This window comes from Tympanuchus pallidicinctus, unplaced genomic scaffold (assembly GCF_026119805.1).
Source record: "Tympanuchus pallidicinctus isolate F22 unplaced genomic scaffold, pur_lepc_1.0 scaffold41, whole genome shotgun sequence".
NCBI classification, from domain to species: domain Eukaryota; kingdom Metazoa; phylum Chordata; class Aves; order Galliformes; family Phasianidae; genus Tympanuchus; species Tympanuchus pallidicinctus.
Window position 1 is genome coordinate 570,201 of NW_026294760.1, and position 25,007 is coordinate 595,207.

Sequence of the window (25,007 nt, forward strand, 5' to 3'; positions counted from 1 at the left end):
TTAGAAAGTTCCTTCACAAGTCAGGTAAAACACCCTCCTGGCTGTTTGGTTTTCTGTTGTCACGTCTGCAAACTATCAGGGGGACCTCAGACACAGTTGGATGCATTCTCTGTCCACAAGCAGCCTTGGGGCAGCAGCACATGTATGTAGACATGCTTTGCTTGCAGGCAGATCCTTGCATAAGAGTGCACTCCCAGTACTCTGGTACTTGAAGAGGCCATGCAAGACTCCTGTCTCAGTTTCTGGCTCCTGAACAGGACCATTGATGGTACTGTTTCTGCAATGGAGAGCTGCCTGCAGATCTCCAGATCAGAACCTGGTGCTGCACTAACTGCTTTGCTTTTATCTTCTGTGTAGAATGAAAGAGAAACCATTGCTTTCTTTGCACATGACGACAGCAACTTCCCCGCACAGATGGGTGCAAAAGCATTTAAAATCCCATACTCCATCAGACAAAGAATCTGTGCAACATTTGACACACCCAATGCCAAAGGCAAAGACTGGCAGATGCTAGCACAGAAAAACAGCATCAGCAGGTAATGGGAAGCAATTTTGAAAGGTGAACATTTACATATGCAACAAGAATAATTTTGCTGCTATTGTGTTATGGGTTTTTTTTTTTATTTGCTGGTATTAAGGATGCATAAATAGTAATTGCCTTTCTTACTCTCAAGGATAAACTGTAGTTGGTATGTTCTTTTATATACTACTAGTGACTGAAAGCAGGACCTGCCTTCCACTCTGAGCCATCCCACCTGGTGTTATCCTGAGCTCAGGTTGTAACCCACCAGAGTGGGTCAGTACAGCACTCAGAAATGATTGTGAACACAGCAGCTGAGCAGCTGTTGTGTGGCTGCCATCTCCAAACTGAATTATTGGTTTTACAGTTGTTTTTTTCCTAAGGAAAAAGCATATTTCAAAGAAAGTTACACTCTACTGTTAGGAACAATAACGTTATGATTATTAAAACTGAAAGGCACTTTAAAAACTCACTCACTGCTTATTTTGCATTTCCCACTTGGCTAAATGGAACCGGGGAAGGCATTGGACTCAAATAGTTTCTGATTGTCACCACCTCCATAAGTACGGGCCCAGGAGCACAGAGGATGAAACAAAACAACTTCCTATTGACGAGTTCCTTTTCACAGGGTTGTCAATAAATCAAAACCAAACCAAAGAAGAGAATGAAGTTGCAGGCAGGCAGCAGTGAGTCACAGCACTGTGCTTTATCTGGCAGCGTTTGCTATGCATTGTCATGCTCTTCAATCCTGAGGAATTTTGGCTTTCTCAGGAAACTGAAGGCCAGTGCAGAATAGAGATTACAATGGTTTGTGCAAGACTGAGTTTGTGACAGTTCTTTAACTTCTGATTCTCCCTTGGATGCATTTGGATGGTGCAGCATGCACTTTTATCAATCAAATTCAGAGGTAGAAAAAGACTGTTCTCAAGCAGTTTAAATAAGTAGACATGAAATGATAAAATTCAGAGGGTAGAGCAAAAATCATGACTTCACCAACCTTCATCCAGCTGCAATCTATTAATATCATCATCATATTTCCCCCATCTATTTAAAAATAATAATCAGAAAATGGAGCACTGCCATAGCTGTAGTTCTGCTGACATCAAGGTTTCACTTGACAGGAGTGACATTCTGGCTTTAAGTCCTCATTCTGGACAGGATGTTCTTTCATAGTTCTGAAACTGTTAGGAGCTTTGCTATAAGAGACTTCAAAGCTAAACTTGTACTGCACACATATGCACATGAGCTGTTCACTAGGATTCCCTCTATTCATCCAACTACATCTTGCTGCAGGTTTCTTTATTCTAATCTGTCTGTTCCACCTTTCCCTATTCCTCTCAGGAATCTCTCCTATTTTGCCACACAAAGCAGCCCATCTGCAGTCATTCTGGACCTCTGGGAAGCCCGACACCAACACGATGGAGACCTCGACTCCCTCGCCTGTGCGCTGGAGGAAATAGGAAGGACACACTCTAAAATCTCAGACATAACAGAAACTGAGATTGAGGAGCCTGACTTCAACTACAGCAGACAGAATGGACTCTAATCCTTCATTTCCATTGAAGAACCGATGGCCAGCTGACTTTCACACCTGAAAATCTCTTGGCAGGGAGGAAATAAGGGTTTCTGCACACTGCCCAAGGAAGCAGATGCGTCTCCACAATGCCATTTTCAGTTGGAGGAGCAGAAGCAGCCCTATTAAAAATCATCTCCATAATAAGGAAAACAAGCTGTCCCTGTGCTACAGTCCTCTTTCATTTAAAATTCATGTTTCAGATTCAAAAATGAGACTGCACATCAATCATTCCCAGGGGCAGGAAGGAGCAGGGTACAGAGCTGTGCAAGGTAAATATTATGACATCCTATATTTAGGAAACAGTGATGCTAAAGAAGAATACAATGCCTACTAAAATACAATGCCTAGTGCTAAGCAGTGAGTAGTTAGAGCCACTAGAGGTTAATCTCAGTGTAGGAGTTTGTGTTCTTGGGGCCCTGAGTCCCCCTGTTTCCAACTTAACGCACCCGAACAGTGGATGTAAATGCCATTTGCTGGCATCATGTTGACTCTGTGTATTTGCTGTAGTTTAGCTAAAAGAAAGCTGTAAAATCTGACCTTCTCCTATTCAGAGATTTGAGGAATTAATAGATTGTCTAAGTATTTAATAGATATCAGGTGTCATGCAAGCAATTCCTTTTACAAAGTCATTCAATGAATGTAGCCTTGCTGCAGATTCTCCTGCCTGTTCTGATAACAGAAACAGAGCAAAGCCCTGCTCTGTGCAGTCAGTGTTTGTGAGCACATGTGACCAATGCCCTGAAGTTCTCCATTTGCAGAATTTCATTAGGTCAAAACTTGTTGCTTTGGGGGTGGATTTAAACAACCAAATAAAATGCAGGAGGTTGCCAGTCCTGAACTGAAAGCTGAAGTAAATTCAATCTGCACACCTTAATTTTGCTTTAGGTTCATACCAACACAATAACCTCCACTTATCACTACCAGAAATTAGCCTGATTTACTGTACAGCTTGCATGTTGTGCAGGAGATAGAGCTGGCTGCATTACCTTTGGCCTATTTACCCCCACATCTGGAACAGAGCTAGTGAATTCTCATCACTTTTTACCCATCTCATGCAAATATGATTCATTGCTTCAACTGAACCAAAAAAAAAAGAAAAGCTGTCACTGTGAGTCAGCATCCTGGCAGAACTGGTACCAAACCAAACACCACCAGTGTTCTCACTTGTACTGTCTTTGAGAATTACCCATGGTGCTCGTATTGGGCTGAGAGCAGCATGACAGGGCAGGTACTTAGTGGGGAAATCCATAAAGATCCAAAATCATTTCTTCATCTGGGATCCTAGATCTGAACAGTACAATCAGTGGCTGTGAATGGGACTTTGCTTGCTCTTGTTGACCTGAAAAAGCCAATTTCATGGCTTTCCCAGCTGAGCGGGCGGACTTACAAACACTTGGACTTCCCCAACCATCATCAGCACTCACAACTGACATCAGCACTCCTGTTTGCAATGGGAACCCATAACTGCTGCAAGCATGTTTAAGACCGAGACAAAAATACCAGCTTAGCAGGCAACAAGCTGTCACTTTTCTCAGCAGCACGTGGTTCTTTGAATTATCCTTGCAGTGACTTCCATTCCTCCTCCCCAGAAACTTATTTTTCATTGGACAAAACATTATGAATAAAAAAAAATTGCCAATGACATCAATAGAAAAGCAACAGAATTTTCGTGAGCTGTGGTTGTCTGGGAAACCCACTACAGACTCTCTCCAGCAGTTAATTGTTCTCAGCATCTCCTTGGATGCAGTTTTAATTTGGCTGCTGCTTTATCAATCTAACTCCAGTTTGCCACCCCAGCAAAGACCCAACGAATCCCCTGGCAGTGCCACAGCTTGCTGTGGTGTTCTGCAGAGCTCTATGTGGCTCCTGCTTCTGTTGTCCCAATCTGCTAAGCCACACACAGGGGTCAAAGCTCTGCAGAGCTCAGCCCTCAGAACCTCACTCAGGAAACATGCAGTGTTTACATCCTGGACTGGAATAGAGATGTGAGAAACCATCCAGCTCTGCCTGCCTACTATTTGTGCAGCAGAGAGATGCCAGACCTGTCCAGCCTGATTTCCTCTTTGTGCACCAAACCTGCAGATGGAAGGGATCAGGATTGATACCAAAATCCACATCCAACCCCAACTCCCATGCAGTCTGCCCTCTGAATTACGTACTGAAAAGAATGTCATTTCTTTTTTTAAAATGCTGGAACAGAAGCTGTTCTGTTTTGGGCCCGAGGTAAGATTTCAATTTTGCTTTGCTCAATAGAGAATTGTTATTCTGTTTCCTGGCTTTTGTTCAGTTATGCCAAAGCAGCTTCTTTGCTGCTGACCTTCCTTTTGTGAATCTACACTGAGAACTGACTTCTAACCTAGTATTGTTTTCGTGACCTTTAGTTGTTTAAATATTACTCTAACATTTCTAATCCATTTATCTCAGTGGAAAGGAATTTGAAATAGGAGCTGGACTTCTAGCCTCCATTTCTAACTTGTATTGATCTGGCTGTACTTCTGTGTTGTGGAGGATCTGCCCTACTGTACCATAGAAAACATCCTTTTAGCCTTACAGTATCTCTGATTGCGACCTGCACTGCAAGTCTTGGGAAGTGGTCTAAGAAATGAGTTCAGTATTAAAAGGCTTCTTCAGTCAACCCACTGCTGCTACCTGATAGGAGAACAGCCTCAAACCCTTCATTTCTCACCATTCACACACTCAATATCAATCACAGAGGATGAAGATCTTGCTAGGGCATAAAACCACAAGAAATAGCTGTGAGAGTGCAGCACTCCCAGGATACAGTAAGTGACTTTGCAGTGCAAATCACTCCAGCATCATCAGAGAGGATGCAATTGCCTGAACGTCCAGAAAATAAAATGGTGAGGAAAAAAAAAAACCCATATAGCTTAAAAGATAAGCATGAGAGGTGACAAAGAAGTGCATCATACCACAAACGTTTTCCATAGAGAGGAAATTGTTCTCCTTGATGACGCTGGTCTTAGTGGGCAGCAATCAGACAGCAAGTATTTAAGTCAGACTTCTCTGTTCCATTTTCTCCCACTCCTGGGAACTTTGCATTTCTTGTATCTTAGATATCTGCTGCAGATGGAGCATCTGAAAACAGCCCTCTTTCTGTTGTTTTATGTTAGTGTCATGGGATGATATTAATAAAACTTAGCACTTTTAATTATAGAGGCTTGCACCAGTTATCCTCCCTTCTTCCTGTGTTGTCCCAGTTTTAGAGAGAGAAATGTTAACATTCAGGGGGAAATGTCTCTGCTGCCATTTAACAAGGCAGCCACAAATGGATTTTGTTACCATTAACAGCAAGGCAGTACAACAGGAGATGTTAAATGGTGCTTTAATTTCTCTATTTCACATTAAAACACAGCTTTTCTCCCCCCCAAAGGCTGCTGCAAGGATGCTCTGCAATATAATATTCGCTCAGAATAAGTTAGAATTAGTATGTAAATTTTATATAAATAGATATGTTGGCAAGGATCTGCAATCTTAACATTCCAGGAGCATATTTTTTAACATCCATTTTATATTTTTTCTGAGAACTGTGTTTCTATGATTTGATCCCAAACCCAGCTGTGTAAAGGAGCTCCCAATGCAGGCTTAGGGGCCAGAAATCCAAATCTGATTCTTTTCCTCTGTTTTATAAATTATGACCTTTGAAAAATAACTCAGAAGCCTCCTTGCAAACCAAAAAGGAGCAGGGAGAACGGCAGTGCTGCTCACTGGAGGTCCCACCGAGCTGCCATGGTGACACAGCCTTGCTCTATTTTCCATCTTCCCAAAGACTCCCAGATAGTTCTGTGCTGTGACCCCTTTCAGACTCATATGTTTTAAAATGACTTTAAACAATTTTTTTTTCCACCAAAGTGACGCACTGCACAGCTTTTGCCAGAACTGCAGTATCACAAAGCTGATATTCCAGCTTTGCAACACTGCTTTTGCAGCCCTGTAGTTTACATGAAGAGACATTAAGCCACAAAGAAAAGAGCCTTACTCCGTGGGTTTACCTTCTAACTTCATTTACTACAGCAAATGCCATAAACCCACTATGCACTCCTACAAAAACGTTACTGGGGCATTTTATAACAGATGGAAAGATATCAGTGCTATTCTCTTACAGCACAGAGAAGTATTGCTCTTATTATTTTTATCCCTGGCAACAGCTGCTCCCCCCAAGGCCTTGCAGGCAATGAGCACAAGGAAGGGCTCCTGGCCAGCCCCCCCCCCTTAGCACTGCCCTGCAATCCATTCCTTTCATGCCACTTGAATGACAGTTCTATGAGTAGGTTTTAAAACCTTCAGTAACATTCCAGCTCTTATTTCCCACTAGAAAAAGTATTGTGTGTGGATACAGCAAAACAAAAACAAGCCACAAACTGTTGGGGCAATTCTCATCATCCTCAGGGTTTGAGCCTATGAAATATAGACCTGAAGCAAAGGACTGCATTCCATCTCAGATTAACTGAACGAAAAACAGGGAACCATATCCTCCTCATCCTTAACAACTGTGAATGAACTGCAGGTTTGTCCTTCCAACCTTTACTATGCTGAGCTGTACGCGGGAAACCCTCGGATCTTACACAGCACTAGAGATGGTTGATGCCATTGGCCAAGAACTTCTTTCATGGTAAACCTGCTGAAAAAAGTGTTTTCTGTGGGTCGTTCGTCTGTGATATGTGCTGGGGAAATTATTCCCTTGGCACTGTTCCTGCTTGGGGAGAGGCTGGCGGCTGTTCCACAGCAGTGTGTAAAATGCACAGATATCCTCTCCTGCATAGATAATCATTGCCTAGCTAAAATTGCCAAGAACATCCAGGGCTCCTGGATGAACACAGGACTGTAAGCAGTGGGAGTATAGCACAGGTATATAAGAACTGCAGCAGCAACAACAAAAACCCTTAATCCACTGGCAAACACCATGAACCATTTTCTGATATCAAAACCTCATCCTTCTCTCTCTCATTACCAATACAACATATACAGTACCAAAAAAATCTTTTTTCCACCATGGACAAATAGAACAACCTCTCTAAGACTAAAGGGCCACTCACAGAATCACTTGATAGTAACAGCGCCCACAAAGCAGACAACAGAACCAATCTTTCACTCTTTGCTGCAGGAGAAAACCCTCTTGGAATCCACCTTCACTGTTCTGTCCAAAAGTAAAACAAGTGTTTAGGAATTTGACACTATATTTTTTGTATTAGAGGTGAATAGTACAAACTTTACTAGTGCTTCTTGTCTGGGGCTCGGGTGGGTAGGGGTGTCTTGTAATTTTCAAGCTATTGCAAAGCTGCTTTTAAATAAGCTGTTGAGTTGTGTTGACTAACTGGTTTGTGCTTTACAAGGGAATCCAGGTGAGCTGGGGTTCAATGGGCAGCCTCCTTGCCTTACAGGGTAACTAGAGCTGAAGTCACTTGTGAAAAATGTAGCCAAGGGATAGGGAGATTAGACAGCCCATCCCTGATCTGTAATGTAGTGTCCTGTAATTAATGAGATTAGCCACTCACCTACCGTAGAACCGTGGTTTCGTCAGCAGCTGCTTAGTTTGTTTGCCCCGGTGTGATAACCTTGGTTGAGAATGTACTTCTGCAGATTTCACATGTCAACCCTCCCACCCCCCCGTGTTATCTGGTCTCTGTATATAAATCTTATTGTCTAATCCCAAAAGGAAACGTGTAGCACAATAGGAAGTTAAGGGTGCTGTGCACCAAGCCTGGTGTAAGTTTTTTTCTGATCCAGCAGGAGGGGGATGACATGGATCTAACAACAGGTGTGCCTGATACAGAGAACAGGAGAGATTCCTAACAAATCCTCACTTAGAACTGCCTGAAGCTCTGTTTTTGCTGTTTAAAATCATAAGACCTGGTAATTCCCTTACTGAAATGTGGAATGTTACCACAACAGCAGTGATTGCATTTGCAAACAGTTCTTTCAGTTTCCCCTATTTGTACACACAAGTTACTGGGGGGAGGGAGGAATATTTTTTACATCCATTCTTTCCCCTTTCAATCTGAAGAGCAGATAGATACCATTACTGACCCTCAGACATCTCCCAGCACATCAGTAAGCAGAACACAGTGCCTTGCTGGGCATGCAGCATCCATCTACCTGTATATATTTGGGAACAACCAACTACCATCACACAACTCGTGACTGCAGAAACGCAGCTGCCTCCTCCCACCTCCTGCTCAAATTCATCCCCACTGATCTCAGTTTGTAAGTGGGTACAAGAACTTCGAAAGTTTGTTAATTTGGAGGAGGCAGGACAGAATGCTGGTCAGTCTGTGGAGACAAATACACAACCAGAGCTAACCAAACATTTTCCATGTGTTTCCAACTTCCAAAATTACTGACCAGCCTTTTGGCAAAACAAGGGGCGGATGCTTTAACCCAAACACACACTACCATAAATATAAACATAAATATTAATAATATTCCTCTATAACGAGACCCCTTTTCTCTTCTGCTCCCCCATTTTTGCAACAAACAGGTTCTGAAATGTTGGCTTTTGCTCAGTCTACTGAGCATTCTTCCCTCCCCCACTTCTCCCCATGGTTTAAGTGTGTTTAGGACTGAAAAAGGAGCAGAGGTTTGAATGCTTTCTTTAGTATGAAGCTGAAGGAATAGGAAAGAGACAGAAAACATTAAATAAAAAGCATGGCCTTGGCTTCATACCACACTTTCTGTGCCTTGTTCTATCGATGTAAATTCTGAATGTTGTACAGTAAAATACTTGGGAAAGACTCCTAGGAAAAGGCTGCACTGGCTTCTTTTTTCAGCACATGTACATATATAAATATATATACATATATATTTGGTAATGCCAAACAGCTGTGTTATATTGTACTGAAGAAGTAATAATGGACAGTTTGGATGTTTTATGTAGAGTTTGCAGAAATTGTATGGCTATGGCCTTTTGGAAATAAATGTACAGACATAAATTACTGCATATCAGTTATTTATGAATAAAGAGTCTTTTACTGATATCTCAGATGACAGTCCGAGTGGCACATTGATTTCTATGTTAAAACAAGATGTTCTGACATGACAGCATCACTGGTTTGGTAAGTGAGCTTTGTATGGAAGTTTGTGATGGAAAGCTGTGTATTGTGCACCACTGCCCAGAAACCTTGCAGGAAATGCAACCAGAACTGCAGTTTACCCTCTGCTGCCAGCATTGAACCAATTCAAGAATATCTTTTTGCTTTCACACCCATCTGAGCTCCAACCCAAACAATGCAAATTACATTCTAACTTAAAACTGGTACATTTGTGCACACAACTAAAGAAGGCACTGCAGCAGATTACCTTAAATCACACGTTCTAATCTAGGACAAGGAAGTTTTTGTCCTTAGCACTGCAAAACCAACATCTATGTTGTTTTGTGCAGGACAGGAGAACCTGCCCAGGCTGACCTCCAAAATACAGATGCTCCTCTTTGTTATTCTCAACAAGTGGCTGTGCCTCCAATCCCATCTCACTGCAATGAGTTCTCACCCATTTATTATGCAGATGTTATCTTTTGGTTTGTAACACCCTGCACTGAGAAGCACCAGCTGATAACTCGTTTCTCAGTTAATCCTCCCTACACAGAGTCATAGAATCAGAATGGCCCAGGTTGGAAGGGACCTCAAGGATCACAAATCTCCAACCCCCTGCCACACACAGGGCCACCAGCCTCCACATTTAATACCAGCCCTGGGCCCCATCCAACCTGATCTTGAACACCTCCAGGGATGGACGGGGCATCACAGCCTCTCTGGGCAGCTGTTCCAGCACCTCACTGCTCTCATAGGGAAGAACTTCCCCCGACATCCAACCTCAATCTTCCCTCCCTCAACATCAAATCATTTCCCCTTGTCCTGCTGTTATCTACCCTTTCAAAGGGTTGATTCCCCTCCTGTTTGTAGGCTCCCTTTAGGTACTGAAATGCTCCAATGAGGTCACCCCACAGCCTTCTTTTCTCCAGGCTGAACGATCCCAGCTCCCTCAGCCTGTCTTCATAAAGGCTCATAACTTTAGATCTCTTAGAAGACTGGAAATAGCTGGAAAACAGAGCGCTGGGTCCTGCCAGCAGAAAACCTCAGACAGAGCCACCACGACCTCTGCATTTCTGTGCACTGCCAACCTTACTTCAACTGTCTCAGCAATGGGGATCCTTACAATCCTTACTGCAGTCACTGTAACCAGATGCTGTGTTTCATAAAGTCAGAAAGGAGAAACAAAACTTTCAGCATTCTGTTTGGCACAATATACACCTCTTTCCTGGATTGATTGGATCCTCTCTCCAGATACGGCTGCCACATGAACGCATGCAATTAAGCATCATCTACAAATACATTAGCCTGACAAAATGAGAACGTGGATAGGGCAAAAACATTAAGTGCAGTGTTATAAAAGATATCATTACTACATATTTATTATCATGGGATGCTAGGACAAGCTTTTATAAATCAAGACACATTTCAAACATTCCATCACAGTCGTTTCAGTTATCCCCTGGGACAACCTACACCATACAACATAATGGTCACCTTTTATAAAAAATACATCTCTCCTATTAACTGCCTTAGACATTCATTGTAAAATTACTCAAGATCAATTGTGTTTGCAGAGAAATAATGTACGTTGCTGTGAGGAGTTCCTCATAGCATCCAAAGCCTTTTCCCATCTCAACTTCCACATAGAAAGGCTTTCTTCAAGAGAGCTCTGCAGGTACCTTTTGTTCACAATTAAATCCAGTGCCTACTGCACCCTGAAAGCATGGTTCTCAGGGCATAATAGCAACTGTGCTTCTCGTATCTTCATTTTCTAATGAGGTTGAAAATTTAGTTAGTTACACCAGGACCCACAGGGTCAATAACAGACATGCTTGGTTTGATGGAGCTGAAACTCCCAAACTCATTGTTAAACAATCCATGAAAAGAAGACCTGGGTTATTGAACAGAACAACATGAGACACATGAGGTGTTTCATCCAAAAAGAACACGGAGGGAAAAGGAACAAGAATACAAGGCATCAAACTGTTGTGTGTTCCCAAAGCACTGCCCCTACATTTTACAAATGAAACTTAAGTGCCAGATATCAAATCCTGGCTGGAGGCAGCAATCCAAAAATACTCCTATCTGTCTCTCCTACCTGCACCGTGCCTGGACATCTTCCCTCTGCTTGCTTACTCTTTTCCCCCACATCCCCCAACCCCCCCCCCCCTCCATCTGCACCTACAGCACAAAGCCCACAGTGCAGAGCCCAAGGGAGCATTGAATCTGGTAGAGTCCTTATACACACACACACACACACACACACAAATCTTCATATTTCTGCAAGAAGTGCTTTCTTCAGACACTGTGCAAATGCAAGCACTCCCCTGTTGCTTCCAGACAAAGCCAGATTAGCAAAGAACCTCACTGTTACCGGGTAAATCTGTTATCAGACTGAAACTAATTCCTACTTTTCTGAACAGCCAGCTTGTGAACCCAGCACAAGAGTCACCATCTCCCACCTGCCAGAGTCCGGATGTAATCTTAACTGATTGAGTTAAATAATTACTCTCATTTACCCTCATCTTGTACATATGTGGGGATTTTTTGTAGGACTAGAGCTTATAACAACGTGCCCTGCTCACAGATACCTGTTTGGAACACGGAGGGGATGTCAGCTCACAAGCTCAACTATAAAAACATTGATGTGTCTCTACAAGCAAGGTGACACTGCTGGAACATCACACCTACCACTGGAAGAAGCTGGAGATCTGAACTGAAATGCAAACGCCCAACAACTGTGGCTTCCTTTTGCTTTTCATGCCCTCCTACAGAACAAAGGCTATTTGGGGGGTAAGCATGCAATATAAGGAGCATCAGGCCTTCTAACAGGAGCTCCCCCGAGGAGTGGGAGAACACTTCAGCTCAACACACACCATGTATGGTTGTCTCCCATTCAGTCCTGTTCTGTCTCAGAACTGGGAACAAGAACAGAACCTGCAAGGAGCAGCGCAGAGACCTGAAGGGGTCACAGTGACATCACCTCTCCTCAGAGCCCTCCACACAGAGCAGAAGATGCTCTCGCAACAAAGCTCATACAGAACCCACGTCAGGAGGAGCAGCTTTTGGATGGATAGAGGAAAAAAAAAAAAAAAAGTGGGTTCTCTCCCTGCATGTTTTTGTTTAGTTTTAAGGCCATTTGGCTGCTTACTCAAATCCTCAAACCCTTCTGTTGCGACAGGAGGCAGCAACGGAGAGAACTGCTGGTGACAAACATCATGGGCTGATTGAAACTGAACGGAATAAATCCCAATCTGTCCTCTGCTGAGCAGCCTTGTGCTTTTGAGTGGGGTGGTTACATCCCCCCTCTTCTACTGGTGAGATGTTTGATGTTATGGAGTCGGGGTTCCCTCTAATATCTACGTCAAATTCAGGGCTATCTTCCCATATCATATTTTTGTTCTTCCCCGCCCCCCCATGTTCATTTTTATTTAAAAAGTAACAGCAGCCACTGTCAGACTCAAACCTAAGTAGTGGTCAAAGCCTCAGTCCCACAGCTGTCTTGATTCATGGAGAAGAGAACCACAAGGAAGCAATCCCAGCTACTGCCATGCTGCTGGAGTTGGTGCCCATATGCCATCATTCCTCCCACAGCAAGAGGGGAAGACATCATTTCTGTACACTTTTGCCCAGTTTTAATTAAAACTTTTAGGAACTTTGTGCTTTTGGAAGCACCACTGCCCCAGAAATCCAGAGAGTTGTCCCTCATTTCTCATTCATGCCCATTACAAGCATCACTTCGCAGAATTAACGAGGAGGGTGGATGAATGGTAACGAAGTGACATGAGTGCAGCAGCTAAGAAGTTCTCATGATAGGAGGAAAGAAAGTAACACTGGTTTGTGGCATTATATATATATATATATATAAAATTATATTATATATATATATATAAAAATAAAACATTTATTGAGGTCTTCTAGTCTTACTCCATCAGCGTAAGGAGAGTGTGAGCTCTGCTCTGCCTGCAGTCACCACATTTCTGTTCCAGGCTGCTCACACTCACAGGAGCTGTGCACTGGGAAGCGTACGGGTATCACACATTTTGCCTTGGGATGCATATACAAACTGCGCCAAAAATCCCTGGGATATGCAGGATGACAGCATTTTAATCCCTCTTTAGTGGAGAACCAGCTCATTAAATCTCAACATGAAGGTTATTTTATTATGAAGTGACAGATCTGGAGATTTACTTCCCCATTCCTCACCTGCCTTCTCCCCTCTGCTTATTCCTTTGTATTGGTTAATGGCCTTTCTCTCGCTATATAATCCTGTCAGGAGTGCAAAGATCTCTCTCAGGACGGCTCATTTGGTGTAAATCACTCAGCCTGTGCTGCTGACAGGAGAAAGCCAACATGCCATGGCTGATGCAAAGAAGGAGTTCTGTCCTACACTCTGGTAATTGTCACTGCATGATAAGTAAGTGCAAGATTTAATAAGGTCATAAAATGGAATGGCAAGAGCTGGTGTGAAAGGTAGTTTTTTTTCATTAACATTGTGAAAACCTGCATTCGGAGGGACAATAAATTAGAGCAGTTGAGCAGAAATGACCTATTTGATTATTCAGTGCTTTGCAGCATCCCAGTGAAAGCAGAAAGGGCTGCTGCCATCACAACAGAAGTAAATACCTCTGCAAGTGTTAAAACCATTATTCCCTATGGCACAAAGCTGCCCTTAGTGATGTCAAGAAGTAGAATCATACTCTGCATTATTAAGCAAGCTCAGTTTTTGCAGCTAGGTTAGAGTTTTGAATATAATATAATTAATGACTCACAGAGGATCAGACCTGGGGTTCTATTTAGTGGATACATCCCCACGATCAGACAGCCCCCAGCTCTGTAAGTGGCCAGGAGGTGACACACAGGAAGCACCACAGCAAATTATTTGAGGTTAACATCTCTAAATCCTTTACAAAAGCCTCATATAAAAATTTCTGGACAGCTCCAAAATAAAACACAAAAATACTTCTCCATTAAAACACTCCTTCCAGATAAACCTGCACTCCAGAAGAATTCACTGACTGCAGCACTGGGCCCAACACCCACACGTGGAGGGAGTGCTCTCCAGCAGCTCTCTCTGCTGCTCCATAACACAAATCTCCATCAGTTGTAAGCATTACAGTGCCCTCTCAGATGCCCCCAACTCCTGTCCTCGCAAGGCTTTGAAGGCTGCATTGCTTTTCCTTTCAAGTCAAAAACCCAAACAGCACGGAGAGTCAGTGGAGCACAGCCCAGACTGAAGGCATCTGAGGACACCACCATGGAAAAATGTGGCACAGTGCCCACCATAGCAGTTGTGAAAGCAGAAAAGAGCAGCGATCACCCAGAAAACAGAGATGCTGCAGTCCCCTATCGAGTCAAAGAGCAAGCAAAAGGGAAGAGGCAAAGCAATGCCACAGCCACTGAGCTACATGGATCTGTCTGACACAGAATCTGGTGACCACACATCCTGGGCCCATCACTGCCTGCAGGAGGAACCTTCAGCTCTGGGTACCAACGTGGTAACTCACCGATGTGATTCAACAGCTAATAAGAGGCCGAGAAGGCTATCGAAGTGCTGTGTGTAATTAGAGGCAGTAAGCACTGCACGTGATTTAAAGGGTGACACAAATTCTCAAGTCCATGGTATTAAGAGCATCCACAGCTTCCTTGCATTCTTTCCTTATGTTTTACACTTCATTCTATAATGCTGCCTTAACATTGACAGGGACATCACAGAAACAGGAGCCCAATGTGCAGCACAGCGCTCACCAACAGCCCTGAGGTGTGCACTGCATCCAGGTCTTCCCTAGAGATGCATCACTGAAACACACCAACAATTCTTCTCACATTTGAGAGTTATGGGGACAAGCAGCTATTGAAAAACCTGACTTTTTTGAGGTGCTAATTAAAAGCTGAGGTTTTTGAGTAACATCATCCTGTTTGTGGGTGATGAGCGCTTTTGAATGCCGAGCCCTGAGTTTCTTTATCCCTATTTCATGTAGAGGCATTCAGGCAAACAGCACTGAGCAGGGAGAAGCAGAGACCCCGGTTTTATGGAAACACCAATACCATTAAAATTCAAAGGAAGGAAAGTACATTAAGCCTAGGCTTGATTTACAAACTTTCCTAGGAAGCAACGGTTGTTTAAACAAGGTGTTATGATCAAACTAATTTATGGGGCTGTAATACAGAGTCGTGAAACCTCTGTGCTTAATATTTATGGGAAAGAGAACTTAACAGTTTTGCTGCATACAAATTCAATTAAAATGTGACTTAGAAAAAAGGTGCTGTGTTTTCTCCTTGCATTTTGTCCTCCACTAATTACTCTTCCTGCTCAAAGCCCTCTGCCATCTAACACACTTGGAGAAAGATCTTTGCAAATATCAGCCTCATTAAAACCCTGCAGAACAGAGATTACAGATGTGTACCAAAACGGGTGATGGGCTTTAAAAAAAAAAAGAAAAATGAATTTTCCATTATATTTCTGGGAGCAGAAGTAACACGTGGAACAGAATGTCATTTTTCTGGATGAGTGAGTGAACCGTCATAAAATATCCCAGACAACTGTGCACCGTTTTACCCCTCCTTATTTTAATCCTACAGTACATGGTGCTATTATGCATGCAAAAAAGTAATGAGGCAGGCAAAGGTTATTGCTAGGGACACTTCTGGGATGAGGAGGGGGTGCCAATGCAGGAGACTAACCTCAGGCTATCTGAAATTGAAATTTTGGGATAAATTAATAACTCAACGTGAGACCAGACGGTAATGCTGTCTGTCTCCCGCAGGGCTGAAAATGTCTTTTGGCATTAATAATAATAAAAAAAAAAAAAAAAAAAGAGGAGGTGTTACCTGTGAAGGCATACAGGGAGGCAGAGTAGCTGTGCTGATGCCACAGAAGAGCAGGAGGGGGGAAAATAAATGGAAAGAGACAGTGCTCTTCCTTACTGCTGACAAGCCAAGTGAACGCTCCTGCTGGCTGTGGGGAAGCGGCAAGCAGTCAGTAATTCCTCTCATTCTTCCCAATGCTTGCAGGATTTTTTTTCCCACCATTAACAAGGGAAATTGCCTCATTATTCTCATTATTATTCATAACAGCACCAGAAATTTTCTGAGGCGATTTACAGAGCAGATAAAAAAAAAAAAAACCCTACTCCCAGAGTTGAAGGGTTTACAGTGCAATTTGCACATGCAGCTCCAGGTCAGACTAAAACAGCACCTCCGAAGATGGACGAGGAAAGATGAAGGTGAGAGCAATAAAATGACACTGTTTGCTGTTTCTACATGCAAACCAGGTGCAGCATTTGGATGAAGTGGTGATACCTGAACAGCCAAGAGAAAGGGATGGGGAGGGAACAGCAAACGGAAGGGGAGAAGCAAACTATTGCAAAACAACATGAAGAAATAACAGCACATGATGGAACCACAGCAATCTGCAAAACCTTTTGCGTTCGACCACAACCCTCTGTGTGGTCAGAGAGCTGGGATAACAGCACACAGACAGCAGCAAAGAAAGATCACCAACAACAGCAAAACCAAAGCTTGGCCTCAGGTTGGTTTGGCCCTGCATTTCTTAGAAGGGGAAGAAAGGAAAATTAGAAATGAAAATAACTCATAGGAAACATCAGGAAAATAAGGCACTGTTTCTCCCAGAACCATCTACCAGAGCTGTCTGAATGTGCTTGTACTGCTTGGATGTGACTTCACACGAGCCTCTGAGTCATGGCCAAAGCAGGGGATAGGATTTCTATTACAGACAGTGATGCTCTTTACAGCACTGATGTTGGCTGTGCATTTCAGCATCAGTAAGCAGCCTGTGGCTGCCTTTAGTACAGTATGTGTGCACGGCCTCTGAAGTCTCATTATTCTATTAGGCTTTAATGGCATTCATAGGTTGTTTGGGATTAATGAGGCAAAAGTCCTCAATCAAGAAGCAATTTAAGAGTACACTGCTAATTCCACAGAGTTCTGTAAATGAACTAATTCAATACAAGCTGACCTTTTTATTTTGGGGAATGATTGGTGTCTCTATTTTCCCCGAGCAGAGCTCTTAAGCAGCGATTTGGAAGGGCACTTCTGGCCCAGTGACTGAAATCAATCACGTTCCAGGTGTTGTGAACACTCAATTCTGGACCAATACACTTCCTTAAGAACTGTGCAGGTCATCCCACTGATGTGAGGATTGTGGCAGTGTCTACCTGGCTAAGTAAGGAACATGGTCCCTTCAGAGGGACACAATGAAAGGAAGAACACCACAACGGATTCATTTCTAAGTCATTCTATGACTTCTCAGAATAAAAATCACTGTGGAACATTTCTTTCTTAGCATTTACAGATCTCATCCTATTGCAGCAGCATACAGACTCCTTCCCTTGTCATTATGCCTTGAGATGAGGTAATGGCAAGCCCATTAAGTCATACAAGTCACAATACAAGACAGAATAGCAGAAGGCATTTAGATCAGCACAACACATCAAAAAATGAAAATTCATCATTTAAAAAAAAAAAAAAAAGGCAATCTGTACCCTACATCTACAATAAAAAAAAGAATTAAGAAATAGCATGAGTTCAGAAAAAGATTTGCAGTGCATCCATCCCCATGTGAAGGGGAGAACCAAGCAGAAGAGCAATATAAACCCCTAGAAGGACTGCTGTTAAACAGCTTAAGAAGGAAACAGTTTTGTCTAATCTGAAATGGCTCTTTCATTCTCTCTCTTTCTCATTTAATTAAGATGAGATCTGTTGAAATAATGGCAACGGATAACCAACGTTTGTGCCAGTTGCCAAGAACACAAGGCACATTATTGCTTTGTTCACATTTAGTTTTCCTCACAATAGTGGTGAGGTTCTGAAATAACAAACACAATTAGTGCTTTTCCTTTCATTTTATTTTCTGAATGTGATAAAACTTTACAGCTATTCATTATTCTGTTAGCAGACAGTTGCTAATTTTACTCTAAATTAACGTAGTCATGCTGCAGACTGTGTTTTATATTGCAGCTTATTTGGCTTTGTTCTTCCATCCCTTACACATTGATTCCAGCACTCTTTGTGAACGCTGCCACTTAAGTAAGAAAAAAAACAGTAGTAACTGAAGATATGCACTTCTACCTACAGACAAGCATCTGCCATTACACCTTCTTTTATTTAGCAACCCAAATGCCAAAGCTTAAGTGTGGACAGAGCAGCTCTTTGGACTCCCTACCAATGCACAGCAGCTGCAAACGCTGCTCCCTGAGGCCCAGAAGAAAACCAGGAGCATTCAGTGCCCTGCATTGCTGAAGAGGTGCGATGGGAAGAACAAAAGATGTCTTTGGTGATGGCCTTTGTGTTCTACTCTGCCTCTGTGCTCCTTATCAAACCTGCTGAAATATCTGACATGTGCTGTTGATGCCCTTCCTGAGAACAGAAATAGTAATACCTCAAAGCCAAACAGTGAGTTGTAGCTGAGCACTTCACTCAATTGCCTCCTAAACAGGAAAAAACAACCTCCTAATTCAAGGCATGCTATCGACTGGATTAGAAGACAAAGGCATGAGATTGCATTATTTAAATGACAAACGCTTTCATGTGAATTTTACCAGTAAATTAAACCTTCAATCAGACGTAAAGTCCCATCACAAATAGAAGTTAATGCACCAAAATAGTTGCTGTGGGCAAAGCAGTTGCTGCGGCCATTTATCTGCTGATAACAACTCTTAGCATCACAACTGGGAACTCTAAAGGCACATCTGTGCAGCAGCTCTGTCCCAAACTTTCCTTCCTTCCCTCACTTCCAAGCATGGCACCCAAGGTCCAACAGATCCACCAGTTCCTGCTGCTGCTGCGCATAGAAGCCTACAGCTGGGGATGGCTACACCAACAAGCTACCATCTCTGGTTAAATTGAACAGATTTTCACAGGAGAAGAACAGAATCCTGTGCAAAACATCAAACACAAAGAGAAAAGCAGCTTCAAGTGCAGTACTCATACTACAGCATTGGTTTTCCCAGTGGGTGATTAAGTGTAGTTCACTTTTTGGTATTTATTTGCCTCTCAAGCATTTTCTGGTGCTGAATCCCATAGGCAGTTTGTATTTAATCTGTGGGAGCCAGTGGACAAAAAAACATTTTTAAATAACGGAGGAGATTTTTAAAGCTATTACATATAATTTTTTTTTCCTTTTTACAAAGCAAAATGCATTTAATGTCATGCTTCAGGGCCAAGAGATTGTGAGCTAGAACAGGAAGAATTGTTGACCTATCCCATTACACACATTTACACAGCTGGACTAAGCTTTCAGAGACTCATGAAGAAAATGCACTGCAACTGGGACTCAAAATACATGATTTCATTCACTTGTTCCCAGCTATGTTCTTTGAGAAACCTTTATTAGACTCAACTCAACAACAGCCTCTTGCAAGGCACAGTCAGATCACATTACTACTCCTTGAAGACTTATCTAATGAAACAGACACATCTTCTGTTTTCATTCTACATTTTTGCTTTAATTATACACATTGTCCGTTATGAAACCTTGCCATGTTGTCACAAGTGGCCTCTGAGGCTGAACTCTGCCTTGTCAAGATAGCTTCATCATTCATAAATATTTCAGCAAGAACCAAAGACTGCTTATGAAAGATTGATTTCTTACAGTTCACTGACCCTTCCGTTGAGGCCTTTTATTAAAATTAGAGTAAACTCATCCTGGAAATCTGAGAATTGTTAATATTACAGGCTGCTAAAACAGAGTTCCCCCACGGAAAAGCGATGCACTAACAACTAAAAGTGATACATTGCTCTGGAAATTAATGGCAATCAACACAATTTAAACACCTCTGTTTGATTCTGAATGTGAAAATTAACATCTTTAATGGACTTTAAATTAAATCGAGCAGGTTCAGTACTTTGGAGGCCTCTAGTTCAAATTTGGTTTTGGAGCATGGAAGAGCAACTCTAATTCAACGTTTGGGCACCCGAGAGGTTTGGCAAGATTATCAGCTGCTCCTTTTTGTGTTGTGTGTTCCTCATTTATATTGCTAGAAAAATGTATTTCTGCCACAGCATCATTGAATCAGCCACAGATCAGCAGTGCAAGCAGATCCCCTTTAAGATCACAGACTGGTTTGGGTTGGAAGGGACCTTAAGGAACATTTCATTCCAATCCTTTACCATAGACACCTTCCATTTAATCATGCTGCCCAGAGCTCCATCCAACCTGGCCAAGATCCAACTTAAAAGTGGTTTCTGTTCCTATCCAGTGCCTCACGTATCTCAGTATTTTGGGTTACTTTCCTTCTGAATGGCTTATTGTGCTATTTAGGTGAATATACAGAGATTACTTTGTGTGACTGATGGAGCACCTGGAACACGACAGCATTGCTGTGGGTAGAGTTCCAGAGCTGCTTCCCTGCATAGGAAGGCATGCTGATACGATGGTACACAATCAGCACAATACCAGTAAGGTCATTAAGGGCCTGGATGTGAGGAAAGGATCATACATGCTGCAAAATGGCTTAGCTCATTCAGCTTCATGAATCAGCACGTTCTCTCAAGATGCAGAACAGTTGGCAAAAGTGAGTTTGCTGCTGTTGCCTTTGCTGACAGCATTCTGCTGTAATCTTGGCAGCAGTGCAAAAGTAACAAATTGCATCCGCTTATTTCTGCTGTTGTCTTTAAGGCAGCTGCAGACTGTAATTTAAGCCTGGCTTGTCTTCTCCCTGCATGCACATTTGAGCACACCCATGCAAATTTTGGCTACTTGCAACAGCCTTTACCACTGTAAAATATGTCCTGGATGTCATGCCAGATCATAGAGTTTCCCTCAAGCCACCCACAAAGAAAACTAGCAATTGTTGAACAGATACCATAACCTCAAAGCCTGCTCTATTTTCCTCTATGACTTACAAAGCAGAGACTTTAAACCTATTGTTTTAATTAATTCAATTCAGTGGTTATAAAAAAAAAAATTCACACTGCCCTTCCTACCAGTCACTAAAAGCAGCCTCACTCAGAGATGTGACTTTCAGCTTAAGTCTAAAGGCTACACCTGAAATGAAAGAGAACAAGAACATGGTGATACACGTTCAATCTGTCATTGAGAAGGTTAGGTGCTGGGGAGAATCCAGAAAGGACAACCAAGGTCACAGAATAGCAGAGAAATTTAGAATAACCTTAAAATTCATGAGCTAAACTCTTGATCCTGGGGGAAATGAACTTGGGTCAAGTTAAAGAAAGGGGAATAACATCATGACTGCATGAGAGCCTTGTTGCAGTGACTGTCAATGAAGTAGACAGACCCGATCCAAGGAAACTATACCAAGACCCATTTCCCACAGACTAATTTAGCACAAGCCATCAGCCACCTGTGACAGAACAAGTCATACATAAGCAATTGGACCAGATTCTAGCTGGTGAATAACAGGAAAAATAACCCTACAGCAGCCATTGACCGAACCTTCCTTTTGCTGTGGGTCCCTCTCTATGTTGCCCATTGATGAGCTCATTTTGTAGTCATGAGGAAAAACCACCCAAAACACACAGGGGGAGTTGGTTTGTAGGTTTTTGTGAGGTTTGGTTTTTTTTAAACCTTTTCCCAAAGGAACAAGTAGTTGACAGCCATTTAAATATTCAGCAGCACCAGCATTCTGCCATTTAGGCTGACTGCATTGCTACACTGCAGGCTCCATTCGTCTCTTAGATTTCCCAGTAGAAATAACACAAGCCTGGTGTGAATGGAACATTTGTGATATGCAAACTTCTTCCTGCTGTTCACAAATGGAAACCTGAATGTGATCAGCAGCTCACTGCCTCCTCATTTCTCCAAGTGGTTGTTGTTTCCTTGCCTTCACAGAGATCAAAAGCTTCAAGCCCACACACTTGCTCTCTCCTCATTTGCTAAATTCTGCCCATTACAGCTACTCTTAAGAATACTCATTACATCAGACAAGCAACACAACGTTGGTCTGAGGTGTGAGCCAGGAGGTAGGAGAGCTGTTCCTTTAGCTATTGCAAATGCCAAGAAACAAAGAAAATCTCTGGGACTGAACACAAGAAACAGTTTACATACAACACAGGAAAGCACCATTTCTGCTCTTAGCATCATTTATCGCTTCAAGTCTCACCAGCAGCGATTGTTACTCCTACGCTAGGCTGACATCTGGCAGAGAGGTTGGGATAAGAAGCAAATGGAGAAAAGCCCAGTGAAAAGCCAGCAAGAAGACACAGTCATTCATTTCTCTGACACAAAACCAAGCTTGTCATTAAGTATCAAGTGCTACATTAAGAGTTGCACTGGACCAGATCTCCGATTCAACCTCTAGGCTCTAAACAAGACATGGTGAAAACCCTCCCCCAGAAACACTGCCTCTAAATGGCTTCTTTCTCTGTTTTCAGAAGTCGGGCTGATAGTGGACTTGCACACCTGTGCTGCTGTTACCCAAAGCACTGATGGATAACAGACAGATTCAGAAATACCAGCTTGACAAAACTGAGCTCATCAACCGTGTGCCACCAGCACACAATGTGAGGAACGAGCCACAACCTTGCTTAAGTAAATGGGCATTCCTGATTCGGGTCCTCAGCACTCAGATCCAAAGCCCATGCCCAACCTGGGGCATTAAATTGAGAAAAGGAAATCAGAAAAGAGTTGATTGAGCCAATGGAAAGACAAAACCAAGTAGCACGTGCAAGCAGACACACAAGGGATTTCCCCTGCATTTTAGAGATATACCCACTCCCATTAAATTGAGGCAGAAACTTTGCCCTCTGTCACGCTGTCAGTTAGATTCTTGCCTTCTCTGCCTTTATATTTTCTTCTAGGTGAATGGAATAAACAATGTAGGAACAACATTCAGCTTTGCAGACTGTGTCTCCCTGTTTGTACTCTCAACACCAAGGCCAGCCTGAGGCAGCGCCTCTGAACATGCAGCAAATGCCAAAAAAATTAAGATGAACTTTTTTTTATTTTGTCTTCCTTTCCTATTTTTTTTTTATTTTTATTAAAGATACATCATTGAAATTCAACATCCATCTTAGAGAAGCACTTGGATGCTGCATGACCTTTGTGTGACATTTTCTTTGCATATGCGTACCAGGAGAGACCATTCCTCCTTGTAACCATCCCTTAATACAGCACCATGTCTGCAGCAGGGAATGATAAAGACTGCTGTGATGAGTGCTAATTCTCGTGATTCTGGAAGGCTCCTTAAATCAAAGCACTGAAACTGAGAAGTGAGGGGCATAACTATGAGGTTTATTGATTATTCTTCACTACACGAGCATAATTCTACCTTGACAATTCTACAAAGCCCCTATGTTTATGGCCTCAAAGCACATTTGGGTTGTTACCAAATTGGGTGTTTAGCACCCAAATGTGTTAATCTTACAAACTACTAGCTTTGCATATTTAATAGATGTCACTCTACCTTACTATTCCAGTTCAGAATCAACATGAAGCCTTTTGCCCTGCTTGGAACCAATGGGAAATGAAGCACACAAGCAGAAAATACTAGAAGAGAACCCCTCAGTATATTCATCTATAGAATAGATGAAAAGAAGTTGGTTGCCGAAACTGTTGTCAGTTATAAACAGGTTGAAGTTCATTAAATACTGTAGAATTCTTGTATTTAAAGACAAACCAAATCTTTATAGAGTGGGTTTTCTGTTTGCTATGTTGTGGATTTGGTGGCTTCTTTAAAACGCCTTTGTAAGCTGAGTTACTGCTTCACAGACCTTAAATTCACCAGTTGAAACTCTTGCAATTTCCCACATTATGAACATCTGACCTCCAACATCAGGAAATAATGAAGAATTGATGGCTCCAGATGTGCCAGTCCCACCAACAGGCAGATGTTCATTTTACACACCATTTAGAAATCCCCTGTGCGTTTGATTACACGATGATAAAACGACTAAATAATAGGGAGAAATGGAATAGTGCTTGGAAAGTGAAGTTTGCATTTTCCCCACTACAGAAAAACACACGGATTCGGGCATGCAGAAGATTACACTGAGATTGTGGGCAGATTTAATGCAGAAATTTCTAATAGGACAACTGGAAGTTTCCACTATGGGAGATGGCTCTATCGACTTTATCCACCTTGCATCTAAAGACTCCAACACGAACAAAATTGGCAGATAGTTGGAAAGAACACAAAACACTCACAAACCATTCCTCCAGTAGTCATTTGGCTAATGGGAATTACCTCCTCTGCACTGAGTTTATTTCCCACTTGTTTCTGGAGCTCTTCTGTCTTCTTAGAGATTATTTTTCCTTCTGTTACCCTTGCCCAATATGGCACTTATCCTTCATTGCAATGCACATAAAACTGTCCCTGTCAGCCTGTGCTCGTCATGCCTAGAGAATGCTTTACAACATCATAAAGCCACAAAATGCCTCGGTATTTAAAAGAGATCTGTCATTCTATCACTGGATCTTACAGGCTCCGCACACAACTCCCTGCGATGCAGTGAGATCCCTAAGCAGAGAAACAAAGAAAATAAACAGATGCTGCACTGCACGTTCACGCGTGCTTCCACCTTCAAGAATGCTGATGGATTATTGCAGGTCGTAACTGCAAGCAGTTGTTAACAGCCATAACCAAACTGTTGCTGTGGGGTCTAGGACTGCCAAATTTTGGGACTGCCAGATTTTAGGTGCCAGTTGTAGGGATTGGCCCAACTGTGCTGCGATTGCTGCTCCACCAGGGATTCCAAGCACCCTCCCAGATATCCTATTCTTGCTGGGAAAGCTTTCAGTCTGCAAACGAGCATCTGTTGATGTTGCACTGAACAATTTGTTACGTTATATTCCAAAAACATTTTACTAAGGAGTTTATTTACACCCAGTGCTCTGATAATGACTGATGAACAAGCTTTCAGGAACAGACTTAAAACAGAAGCCGAT

At 42.5% G+C, this 25,007-nt stretch overlaps 1 protein-coding gene across 4 annotated transcripts in view; it reads left to right on the forward strand.

Annotated features, from left to right (window-relative positions):
- Positions 1-3,501, forward strand: part of UNC5D (unc-5 netrin receptor D) — a 135,351-nt gene extending 131,850 nt beyond the window's left edge. For all 4 annotated transcript variants that reach the window (XM_052701824.1, XM_052701822.1, XM_052701826.1 and 1 more), the window contains 2 exons: positions 358-536; positions 1,862-3,501. In XM_052701824.1, the coding sequence (XP_052557784.1) occupies positions 358-536; positions 1,862-2,066 (384 nt within the window). In that variant the 3' untranslated portion in view covers positions 2,067-3,501. The remainder of the gene's footprint in view (positions 1-357; positions 537-1,861) is intronic.
- Positions 3,502-25,007: the final 21,506 nt, after the last annotated feature.